This window comes from Siniperca chuatsi, linkage group LG19, assembly GCF_020085105.1.
Source record: "Siniperca chuatsi isolate FFG_IHB_CAS linkage group LG19, ASM2008510v1, whole genome shotgun sequence".
NCBI classification, from domain to species: domain Eukaryota; kingdom Metazoa; phylum Chordata; class Actinopteri; order Centrarchiformes; family Sinipercidae; genus Siniperca; species Siniperca chuatsi.
The window spans coordinates 6,097,805-6,110,892 of NC_058060.1; the positions used below are offsets into that span (position 1 = coordinate 6,097,805).

General features: G+C 38.7%; 1 protein-coding gene across 8 annotated transcripts in view; it reads left to right on the forward strand.

The window, feature by feature from the left end:
* The window catches only part of slc12a7b (solute carrier family 12 member 7b), a 76,525-nt gene extending 63,781 nt beyond the window's left edge, over nt 1–12,744 (forward strand). For 4 of the 8 annotated variants that reach the window (XM_044176394.1, XM_044176399.1, XM_044176396.1 and 1 more), the window contains 9 exons: nt 400–595; nt 874–1,043; nt 1,338–1,469; nt 2,184–2,291; nt 2,720–2,836; nt 5,576–5,751; nt 6,651–6,665; nt 9,178–9,311; nt 9,689–12,744. In XM_044176394.1, coding sequence (XP_044032329.1) covers nt 400–595; nt 874–1,043; nt 1,338–1,469; nt 2,184–2,291; nt 2,720–2,836; nt 5,576–5,751; nt 6,651–6,665; nt 9,178–9,311; nt 9,689–9,780 — 1,140 coding nt within the window. In that variant the 3' untranslated portion in view covers nt 9,781–12,744. Of the gene's footprint in view, nt 1–399; nt 596–873; nt 1,044–1,337; nt 1,470–2,183; nt 2,292–2,719; nt 2,837–5,043; nt 5,752–6,650; nt 6,666–9,177; nt 9,312–9,688 lie in introns of those variants that run through there. The other 4 variants (XM_044176395.1, XM_044176397.1, XM_044176398.1 and 1 more) reach the window with 4 other exon arrangements.
* Nucleotides 12,745–13,088: the final 344 nt, after the last annotated feature.

A 13,088-nucleotide genomic window follows, 5' to 3' on the forward strand; every position in this document is an offset into this window, starting at 1 on the left:
CTACTGGCCAAAGTGAGCAAGTCATTGGATTTTTTTTGCAACCTGATTTGACTGTGTCCTTAAAAGCATTTTAAATCAGTGGATTACTTTTTCTGCGAAAGCAATCATGTGCAGAAGCTGAATTCCAGATTACACAGACTGCTGTATTGTTTAGACCCATCATTATAAAATGTCCTGGATGGATACTAATGAGAGTGCTGAATGTTAATTTTCAGGTAGGGGTTAAGCTCAGTCAAGGAATCAGTATTATTAAACGGGGGAATCTTTGCCATTGAGTAGCCATGGCATCTTTTTCTCATGTTTTTCTCAATAGTCAGTTCTGTATCAGTATTATATTAATTTTCTTTCCTACCTCCTTCATACTTTGTGTTTGCTGTTTTTCTGTATTTCTCTGTCTAGAACATCAAGTCGTCCATGTCAGCAGAGCGAACGAAGGGTTTCTGTCATGTTGTGGTGTCTTCAAACCTCCGAGATGGCTTCTCCCACCTCATCCAGTCTGCAGGGCTGGGAGGCATGAAGCACAACACAGTCCTAATGGCCTGGCCCGGGACCTGGAGACAGTCCAATGACCCGCAGTCGTGGAGGAATTTCATAGGTACAGAGTGGGAGACAGTTCAAAATAAATTGTACATACGTTAGGTATAGAAATGTAAAATCAGATGAACACTGTGGACAGTTAAAGAAAACTTCTTGGAAATTGATTTAAGAAATGCATAGGAAGTAATGATAATACATCTTGCCTTACATATTTGTACATCTCTTTATGTAATCTTTCCACTGAGATCGCAATGACTTAATGTCTCATAGACAACACATATTGATTAATAGGCCATGTCTCTCATAGACACTCTCTCTCTTCCTCTATCCATCTAGAGACGGTGCGGGAGACCACAGCTGCCCATCAGGCCTTGCTTGTGGCTAAGAATGTGGACAGTTTCCCCACCAACCAGGACCGCCTGGGGGAGGGCACCATTGACGTGTGGTGGGTGGTTCACGATGGAGGCATGCTGATGCTGCTGCCCTTCCTGCTGCGACAGCACAAGGTTGGTGTGTGTGTGTCTTGGATTGGGTTTATCGCTGACACATTCTTAACCCTTGCAAATAATTTTTAATATTTTTCATTCTTCTCTTTATGTTTGTGCCCAGACTCCCTCTTTCATACTCACCTATCTATCCTAAAATTCTCCCTCTTTGACACTGACGTCACTTTCTTCCCTCCTCCTTTCCCTTTATTTCTGCTTTGCCTCAATAATCCATACATCTATCCCTGACTGACGGTCTGACTTGTTTTTCCATTCGACCTCCTTCCTTAATAACTGTATCTTTCCCTCCTCCAGGTGTGGAGGAAGTGTAAGATGCGTATTTTCACTGTGGCCCAGATGGATGACAACAGCATCCAAATGAAGAAAGATCTCCAGATGTTCCTTTACCACCTGCGACTGGATGCAGAGGTGGAAGTGGTGGAGATGGTGAGACTTTGTTTGATATAATAGTACTGCATTACATCCTGCACTGGTAGTGATGCATCACTACATTGGAATCAGGCTGATAGTCATCTAATACAGTGGCTTCATATGTTGAAGATGTTGTTTATCAGGAATACAAGGTAAAAAAAAAAAAGAAAAACTGTGTTTCTCTGTCAGCTACGTTCACTTGGCCAATACGTTACTTTATGCTACAGAACTGTAACTGTAATTTTTCTGTGTCAGTATTAGAGTACATGAGTTTGTCACGCTGAACAGTGCCAGAACCAGTTAAAACCCACTTATTTTGTACTCTTAATGGGGACATTTTGTACTCTTCAAGGGCCAAGAAGTTTTATCCATGAATGTTTTATAAAAGAACAATATTTATTTACTGTTTTACAGTTGTTATTATTTATATTGTCATCTCTTTGTTGACAAGATATTTATGATTTGGATAAAATCTGGAAGTAAGACAATCCTCTACCAAGAATCAATGAATAGACTTTGATATTTATTTTAAATCTGGGACTTTAGTCCTTAGTCTGGTTGATAAACAGTAAAACAAACTTGAAAGACAAACACAATTGTTAAACTGCTGTGGAGGCTGCAGCTTTGCAAGTTGGAGAACTGTTCAGCGTTGGCAGAGGTTTTGCGTTAGGAAGTTTCCTGTTGCTCCAAATTGTATTGATAACCGTGTTTCTGTCCTCTCCTGTGCAGCATGATAATGACATCTCAGCCTTCACCTATGAGAAGACACTGGTGATGGAGCAGAGGTCTCAGATGCTGAAACAGATGCAACTTTCCAGGACTGAGAGGGAGAGAGAGGTAATGTATACTTCATCTACCTGAACACAACCCTGTACTTACTTGCTTTGTCTCTGAAGTTGCATTCCAATTCAATACAAAAGAATGCAGTATTTTTATGATGTGTCCTAGATTAGATACTAATAATATTAGCTCATAAATACTTTCAAGAAGATGGCATTTATTGTTACTGAATGTTGTTTGCATTTTGCTCCCTGTTAGTGTGTTAGTGTTATCATCACAACCTATCTAAGTAGCTTTAATATCATACAGGTTAGATTATACAGTATGTAAAACAAGCTCTTTTATTTATTTCAATAAATAACAGACTCCAAAGTTAAATCTAAACAGTATTTTAGTCAATCTGGCCTACCGTTGCGTCATATGACAATTGCCCCCTTTCCTTATTCATCTGCCATTGCCTCTCCGGGCCATGCCACACCGCTCAGATTCAGAGTATCACTGATGAATCGCGTAGCTCAATCCGGAGGAAGAACCAGGGCGCTGCCCAGAGCACGAACCTCAGCCAGCAGTCCTCACCGATGGAGGACACTCAGGAGGATGAGGTAGCCGATATTGTCAACCCACTGTCCCTCACTGCTAGACTCACAGGCCCGTCTTCACAAAGCTGGATCTTTGGCTATAGTTGTCGCTTGTCATTTGACTGTTTTAATGACTTTTATCATCATCGTGGTTTAAAATCTGGACTCTGGAATCAGATTTTACTCCCATATATAACAGATGTCAAAAACAGATGTGCAAGGGGTCAGTCATACATTTTGATCCCATTTTTCTCTAGTGTGGACATCAGACTGTAATGTGTATACAGTATAATCAATCCACAGATGGGAAGGAAGGATGGAGGAATAGTAATACTGCTATGGTTTAAAATGATGTCTAAATGTGGGCATAGTTATTATTGAATTATTTAAAGACTGACCTTTTAAATAAGAAGTGAGTAGAGGTTCTCACCAAGGCTCTAAGTATTTGTTTAAATTATAAAATGTTCTCATTTGCTGAAGAGACTTACTGTTGTGAATGCTGGCACTGATTTTTTAGAACAGATCTTCTCTGTAACAGAGTTGGAGTTACTATACTCCATACCATGCTTCAAATGTCCAAAACATGTTTTAGCGTCACATTAAGGCCCGTGCCTAAAGTCAGTGTGGAACTGGAAAGAGAGGAAAATGTTTTGTTCTCTGGATAAGCCATTGTGCTTTTTTTACCTTCTCAGTGTTGGCTTATCCATAGCATCAGCTCATGGCTGATTTACCATGTTCATACAATTTACTAGTACTAGTTCAGTGTACTTAGATGATGAGTAACCATGTTACATCAGAGCTAAAGCTGCTCTGGAGCAGCTCCAGCTGGTCAAAACCATTTGTTCTACATAAAATGCAAACAACACTGGCAAACAAGCTCAAACAACAGCCCAGAAAGAGAAGCTGGTTCATGATTACAGATAGCATCTTGTACATCTGACAAATAAACTACTAGTCCAGACTGGCCCACTAGTAGTGCTACTTACTGTAGAGTCATTGAGAGCTGCTTTGTGAATACCAGCCAGTTGCACCCTGAAACTCCTGCCCGACTTCCCATTACCTCCATGATCCCACCTCATCCCCCAAAAATGTGAGCGGAAAGAGTGGACAGTATTGTCTCAGAAACCTGAAAATGATGTATGACTTTTGCACAGTGAAAAAAATCGGCAGAATTGTCCTGTTGTCCTTAGATCTTAACTTTAAAAGCTTCCAACATTTTTGTCAGCTTCACTTGTACTGCAGGCTCATATCTACTTAAGTTTAGTTGTTCTTTGAGATGAATGCTAATGTTGGCATGCTAACAGAGGGTCAGTGCACAAAGTACAGCTAGACTGTAAAGCTAGATGAAGTGGAGCCTGAGTCTGACATGTTTGAAAAATGGCCACTGTAAAGAGGATAAGCTCATTTGATTATAGAGTATGTAAGTACTTTTTCACCCAGTAGTGGTTTATAGTCACCATTCTGACTTGACAATACTGTGCTCTCTTTTTTCATTTTAGCTTAACCATAGTCAACACCCCAGTCATTTCCATATTGATATCTCCCACCCTCCTGCTATTCATACCTGTAACTGCTGTCCATACTGTACAAACAGTCACAGCTAGTAGTCAACAAGTCAACAGGTAGAGGAAACTTCCAGAAACTGAACAACCACCCTTCAAAGAAGAATGTGCATGTTATTTAGCACATTGCCCCCATCTACATTTAAGGACAATGAAGACATTAAAAATTTTATATTTTAATCAGGAATCCCTAAATATGTTACATAGTCAGCCTGCTGTTTTATCATTTATCAAACATGAACTGGTGCTAATGAACACAGAGGCCATTATCCATAGCTTTATGATGACAGATGCTAATAAACCCATAATTTATTGATATCCTTTGTCACTGGCTATGGTTAAATATAACTGTTGACATTGTACTCTGTAGCACAGACACAGAAGTGAACAAAGTTGTTGTCAAATGTAATGAAATCAGATTATATTTTTTTCTAATACTCTCTGCTGTGCTGTATTATTCCTGCACTATCCCTGCATTATAGACTTATATACCTGCTTTATCTGCTTTATATTTGTTTAAGTAACATATGTTGAGTATTTGTAATAATTCCTGTACAATATGAACACTTGGATGACATGATACTATACCTTCCCAGCCTGATTCATTTTGACCACCATTGCTCTTTTCTTGTCAGTCACCCATAAATGTTGTGTTTCAACCCTTGTCAGGACCTTCAGTCTGCCCAGAGAAACATTGTCTTGTGATGCCCAATGTATATTTGTTCTTTTATGGTCCATGTGTGTTGTTGTACCAGGTTTGTATTATTCCCATCATTCTCTAGCATAGTTTCGCCTAACTTTCATCAACTTGTAGAAGGAAAGTTTTTGGTTTCCCTTCTTCCTTGGTCCCGGTTTGTAATTGTCCATCCTGTTTGCTTTCTCACTGGCCAATCTGTCACATTTTTCACCATTTATTCACCTCTATTTTTGATTCCTTACTCACCTTCCCAAATTTTTCTTCCTATTTCCCTCCTTTAATTGCTTTCTTTTGTTTTTCTGGCATTATCTTGGATTCTGAAATCTCATCATCTCCTTGTCATCCTCTCAGTGTTCCCTAATTCCTTATCATCCTGGCTATTCTTTTGTTGCCACCTTTCCTCTCTTCTTCCATTTTGTTTATTGTGTTTCATCTCATCTTTTCCCTGAAGCATCTCCTGGTTTATAATCGTTTTCCTCACCCTTCTCTCGCCCTCCTTTCCAGGCACAGCTCATCCATGACAGAAACACAGCATCTCATGCCACTATAAATGACAAGGCCGACACTGGGCCCGAGCGGGTTCACATGACCTGGACCAAGGACAAGCTCTTCACAGAGCGTAATCGTAACCGAGAGTGCAATGCCACCGTGGCTGTACGCGACCTGTTTAACATGAAACCGTAAGTATACGTTTGTTTGAACACCACCCTAAAAACAACCTCTGTACATTTGTAGCTTAAGAGCTAAAAAGAAGTAAAAGTGAAAGTTCTGCACTGTAGATCTGTAACTTTAAGGTCTATTCCCAATTTAGAGGAGTGTCAAGTCTACTGTATATGCTACTGAAAAATACTGTAAAGGTGGTAGTATAAAATATGATGTTATTGCATATGCCTTGTGAGAGACGTTTGCACAATTTTGAATTGCTTTTCACAAGTTTTAAATGTCAAAATGTATGAAGTATTAGAAGGATCTGAAGAGTAAACCACAGCACCTGTAGTACTGACAATACTTAGGATGGTGCCAAAGCCTCAGTACAGAATGACAGCATGTGTAGATGTAGTAGTAATAGTAGTAGTAGTAATGAGCCTGACAGGGTGAAATGGGACAACTGTGCATGGCGTGTGCATTCAGGCTGCATTTGGTGTGTGTGCGCATGTGTGTACACTTCCAGCCATTTCAGTCTTAGTGCATGGCCCGACCACGCAGACCACATGCACACCTTTTTGCTGTTTAGACTAACACCTTCTCATCCCATACTGTCCATACTATCAGTGTGTGGACTTCATCAGGTGTGTACCAGTCCCCATATATTGGCTTATAAAGTTTGTGATTCAAAGTAGTCATTGTAAACATATTGTAAAGTCTCACAGGACAGGGAGAAATGGAGGCTACTTTTGCCTCACACACACATCAAACGGCTCCATGTCACTTTCTCTGGTTTACGTGGGTCACCTTTTGGTGTCCCGATGAGCCGTTTGGGACAGTTGGAAGCATGCAGTCTGGTGGAGAGGGTAGGAAAGCTGATGTAGGATGCATCTAAGCCTGTTTTTGTTGTTCTGTCCCATTTTTCTCCTTCTAGAGAGTGGGAGAGTCTGTAAGTCGCATTCTCTTTGCCCTAGGCCGTATGTGTGTACTGCTGCTGTGGTGAATGTAGCTTTGTTCAGTGTCCTCCAGCTCTGTGTATGTATGTCTGCATCCCCGTATGTTAGTGGAAATGCCTCCATTGATTTAATTTGCATGTAATATTTATGACATTGTCCGTATGCATGAGCAAATTTGCTTTCCATTTACCTTTTTCAAAGTGATTAGCAAATAGAAACAAATGTTCATTTGGTCTTGAAATTACAATATAAATGCTTGTCTTATTCAGTAGAATGGAAAGCAGAATTTTGTGAAATTGTCTTTTTTTTCTCCTTAAGGTAATTTGGCTTCTGGCAGTTGACTTCATGTGCTTTATTGCTTTGTGATCTAACATTGTGAAGGTGATGATAAAGAGGCAACATTTAAAGAGATAGGCGAAGGAAGATGCTATTTTTGACAGTGGTAACTATTATTAAACAGAATACAGTTAGTTTGAAAGACTACAGCATGTATAATTGGCTACGACAAACTAAACAATATGTGGGAAACTGCATGTCCCTTTTGTCTTAAAATGCTGCCTCTTTATTTGGAATTCAATACGCTTCAGTCCCTTAATAATGCCTTGTTTTCTTAGTTCTGTTTGAGGCTAACATATAGAAGGCTATAACTAAAATGCAACTTTTCTCCTTGACAAAATGTTATTAATATATATGACTATGTGTTAAACTGGTGAAGTACACAGTGTATTAGTGATGTCAGAAAAACATCCTGTTACATTAGTCTTTCTATTGTATAACCATGTAAACAGAAGACTCCTGAAAAGGAGAGCTTGTTCTCAATTAGTTTTCTGGCTATACTGTAAATAAATGTTTTATTCATTTAAAGAGGAGGGCAGCTCCTATTTAACCAGGAGTGCTACCATATTGCTACAATAGGCCGTTTTCACAGAAAACATTTTGACATGTCACAGTACGAAAAGCACAGGTGTAAATCATAAAATGATGGCTGAATTCCATTTAGCTTCTTCAATTTCAAGGTCCTGGTATTGTTCATGCTGGCTCACTGTCAAGGCTTACTGGGACAACAAAGCCATCGTTTATGTTATTAGTAACACCTGTGTGCAGATAAGTTACAGCTGTATAAAGACAGTTTTCTTAAATTAAAGACCTTAAACAAAACCTTGAAAGGTGGTCTAATTTGAAAATGAATTTAATAGGTAAGATGATGTGGTTGCCAAAAATGTCTATACATATTTCAGACCATACCTATTACTCCACCAATTTTTTTTTATAAGAAGTGAACTTACTTCTTTCTTCCTTTCTTCTGGTCTAATAAAGCTCACAGATTAAGTAGAAAATTAATTAACTATCCTCGAGAGGAGGAAGGCTTAAACCTTCCAAATTTAGAGTTTTACCATAACGCAGCTCAAATGTTTTATATTGACTATATAATTAACATATACAAATGAGGAACCGTGGATGGATTGAAAAACATTTATAACAAATGGAACAAAGATCTTGGCATGATAGCTGCTACTAATGAAAATGTACGTCTAATTCAGTATAAATGAATGACAAGAATATATTATCGTAGAGACAAAATGTTTGACAGATAAATGTTTAAAATGTGACTTCCTCATACATGCCTTTTGGTATTGTGAGAAAATCAGAAAAACTTGGGAGAACATTGAGAGATGGATTTCAAGAACTTGTAATTGTAAAGTCACATTCTCACCAGTGATTTGTCTCTTTAAAATGTTGGGAAAATAAAATACCCAACTGGATGGCAAATTCTTTTTTGTCATTAGTCAATATGATTTTGGAGCTGTTTATTTCCATTTTTTCTCAGCTGTGTGTAGCTCTTCCATTTCCTTTATGCATTGCATTTTGGGAGAATAGTGTGCATTGAGCACACTGAAAAATAGATCCTATTTAGTCTGCATACTGTCTGCTTTGAGTATAATTTAGAGACAGACAGAGACAAAGAGAAATTGCACTGTTACTGCAGCTACTTCACATGAATCACAAAAAGCAAATGAAATAGGTGAGAATCAAGTACAATTAAAAGGCCAATTCTATACAAGAACTAGACACACTAAATTAAATATAAAAAAAGAATAGTGTGAACACAGTACATACTCAAAACCTCCTCAGACACAATGTGTAGTGGGAACTGGGAAATCTATGGGGCACCTTTGTGTGCTGTGAAAAAGTAGTGTGAGGCCAGCATAAAGCTAAAAGAGCCTTAGATTACCAGAATCAAAATCTCTACAGACCACCAGTATACAGAGAGAAAATGTTTTGCACAGTGCAAGTCTAGTTTTACATTTGATGAAGTTAGGAAGGCTACAGTACAGTTTTTGCACTGGTCTCAAAAGAACTGAAGAAGTCCCAGCAACCACGTAATATCATGGCTGTTTCCCCATATTATCACTAATTAAATTTAAGGTTCAGTTTAGTTAAGTCTGGTTGTTAATGTTTTCTACAGTGCTGTCCTTTCTCACTGTGAACTTGTTGTCAAACTAGGAACCAGTCAAATGTTCGGCGGATGCACACAGCTATCAAGCTGAACGAGGTGGTGGTCAACAAGTCCCAGGGAGCTCACCTGGTTCTGCTCAACATGCCTGGACCACCAAGGAACAGAGGAGGGGACGAAAACTGTATCCTTAAAGCAGCTATAATCGATATTTTAATAACAACAATGTAAATGACAATTTAAAACAATGTAAAGGGGTCACTTGTCATGATGAACCTACCTACAAGTTCACCATATCAACTTCAAAGGTGAAGATATGTCACTGTTGTATTCTCAACTTGTTTCCACTGCTCCCAAGTGGCCAAAAGAATCAGTTATTACAGGTTTAATTACTACCATTCCAATTAATTCTAATGTGTAGTGTAGTGAATGCTCACTGTGATGGACAAGAGTTTTTCCACAGTAGGAATGAGGGTGGAGTGGAGGGAAATAATATGTGGTACTGTACTGCTCTCTGTTTATGCCTCTGTATGTTTTATACCTTGACTGCTGTCTTCTCAGACATGGAGTTCCTGGAGGTTCTCCTCGAGGGTCTGAACCGGGTCCTGCTGGTGCGAGGCGGTGGCCGTGAAGTCATCACCATCTACTCTTAAAAACAACTCTCATACCCCCCCGCACACATGGGCTGTTTTCATGGATACCAGTCACCTGCATTTTCGGGGAAGAAGCCAAATTTGTTTTTTTGAAGGGCGGGGTTTGTTGAAAGGCGGGACCACATGTGATTGACAGATGGTCTGAAGGACCCAGGATGAAGGAAACAGCATTGAATCAGTTGACTGGCTGAGAGTGCGAGCACAGTGTGTGTCCACGCTGGGCCACAGTACCCCTGCACATGGAAGATAGCGCATAGAGACACTTTATATTGTTCATTTAACTCTGAAAACATTGTTATGTTCTGTTACATTTTCATATTCTTTCCCTCTTGTGTTGATGTTGTCAAGTTACTGGCACTCACTGTGTAAAGATAAGCAAAGAAGTGAATGTGTGTTGTTGATATGAGCCTCGTAGTCTTTCCTGTTGTCTGGTGTGCTTAACTCTGTGAGGTGCAGAGACGTTTGCTGGACCTGAGAAAAACATGCGCAGAGAGGACAAGTTACAGAATGGCTTTAATCTCAGTGTAGAAAGGTCACTCATAACAACACATACTGAATTTTCAATATCAAATACAGTTTGGTGATCTGTATGGTTTGCATCACCATTTGTACTAAATGTTTTCATTTAAAATAACTTCTAAGAAACTGGTTTAATTCTGAACTACAGAAAGGGCAGAACAGTCTGTTTAGAAGCTGCTAAAACATCCTGGTTAGGTTGTAGAGCCATCAATGTTGTACAACAAGGGTTGTGTGTAGCTGAAAGGTTTTCTCTCAAGCAGCATTTGTAGTTGCAGTGTTCTGTGGTTGTTCACCTTGTTAATTATATAGTGAAGGGCCGGCCGGGAGGATGCTGAACATGCACCAGATATTGGCTCACCTTCTGTCAGGTGGGTAGGAGCATTTCAGATATCAGGTACTGATACTTGACCATTGGTCAACATGTCCCACCCTCAAAGGACCCTGTTGTTTTAATTGGAAATAGCCATAGTTAATATTCTAGGACCCTTTGGAAGCTTTATAGAATGACATATTAAATGTACATGTATACATATTTATGGTGTCCGAAGTAGTGCTCAATTGGGAATAACTATCCTAACTAATCCAAGGGCTGTTTGACAGTGTGCAGTAGGTTAATGACATAGAAGAATCTGTTCGCACATTAAATCTTTAACTTGTCCTCAGAACTGTTGCCATTTAACAAAGTCTACTTTTTAAAATGTAAAAGCACAAATTGGCACATATGTATTTGTATAATTCTTCCCATATTGACGTAGTTACATCGCTGTTGACTTTGCACTTCCAATCTTTCAGCACTTAATTCATTGTGTATTCTCACCTGGTTCTGTTGCCTACAGTGACACTTTCTACTGGTCAATACACCACTACATTCTGAGATAATGATAAATGACGTGAGGTCATGAAAAAGGATGCAGACAACAAGTAATTCCATACTATTTAATACTTTGTTTCGGTGTTGTTTTTATAATATTTTACCAAACATAAATCTTTAGGCTTTGAGTCCCAGACTGAGTAGATGAATTGTTATGAGCATGTGTAGGAGAAAAAGTGCCAAAATGTCTACAAAAGATACTGTGGAAGTATTATTAATGCATCTCAGAGCATGGCCATATAATAGCTACTGCTTTTTACAATGACAATCTCTAATCTTTGGAAATCCTAAAAAAATGAAAAGCACAATCATTTTTTCATAATAGAGCTCCCTGACAGATTTTTTTTCAAATTCTGCATATGAATAAGTGAGCAAATGCAACTAATGGTGCAATTTCCAGGGCATTTCAAACCATTCAACATGGGCCAAATGCTGCAAAAATAATGACTTTTTTGTCAGAGGAAAGAAGGAAAAACAGATTAAACCTTTCTCATGTGTACCTCCACAGTTTCTTTTTCAAATTAGCTGTGCAGTATTTTGTAAAGCAGAAAGTCATATTTTCCTGCAGCTCTTTGCAGGGGAATGAAAACTTCTCACTGTCAGTTATGCAACATTCGTATTTTGTTGTGTTTTGTTTAGTTGTTGATGTATGCCTGTGTAACTAAATAGTTATTGTCTCTGTAGTGTTTGTTGCATTATAATTGATCTTCTGTTTTAAGTGTTAATTTTCAGTGTGATTTTTATGGAAGGAGGCAGAAAGCACTTGTCAAGTTTTTGTTCAAACCCACCAGAAACACAATATGCACAATACACAGGACTGAAAACCCCTCAGGAGACAGTGGCACCCTGGACTCAAAGTATTAAGAAACTTGAGTGAAGCAATCCAGGTACAAATGAATGATTTAAATAACTCTGTCACTATATGAAGTTCAAACTATTTCAGTTTCCTTGTTCAGTTTTATATTTTAGCCACCAAAGATGTAACATAATTCTGTATAAATAAACCTAAATAGTCTAGTTTTAAGAAGTCTGAAACATTGAAAGTTATGAAGATAAATTATTAAAGAAGTTTCTTGTTACTGAGCTGAATAGCAGTAGCTGTGCATAAAGAAAACATAAAATACATGAAACCCTAAGCAGATGATGCTAAATAGGAAAAAAAAAGTTTCTGGAGGTAAATAGGATTGTCAGCAATGTGTTTCACAGCTCTGATGTTTGAGGTGACTAGAGAATGTTATCTACCTCAAGGCGTCACTAAGGCGTGGCTGAAGAAATCAAATCTTGTTCATTCACATCTCTCTTTTAGAACTGATGTTACATATGGATTCGTGAAAGGAAAAAAAGCCTCTGCTATGTGAGAGGACCAGCAGAATTGTGTGGATGTGTGTGTGAGTGTGTGTGTTCCTGTGCATACCATTGAAGCTGTTTGTGTTTCTGCTATTGTCCGACTCAGCTAGCAGGCCTCGGTCACAGGCTGGAACAGGAAGTCACTTGCGGGTGCACATATAGAGGAAGGTAGCCCTGTAAATTGTATTTGTGCCTCTCTGAGTACTTATTAAAAGTGATCAAATAAACCAAAACCTGTCTGCGTCCTGATTCTAGTCACACACCAGTCACACTGGTTGAGCGAAAGCCTCATTATTTGAGAAGCATGTTAGTTTTATCATTATTTACTTACAGAAATATGTCCACCCCCCCACAATATTCATTAATCAAAGGTCTCATTCTAAGCCATTAGGGGCTAGTGGCCCTACTAATGTCACTGCTATGACTGATGTCATATTGCAGTTACACGGTTTAAATGAAATGTGTGTAAAGCAACAGGATCAGGTATCTATCTTCATCATTTCTCAACAAATTTGAATCTCATTGGCAGCTCATTTTTTGTGAATGTATTTTCTTGATGGTTTTTCTTTCC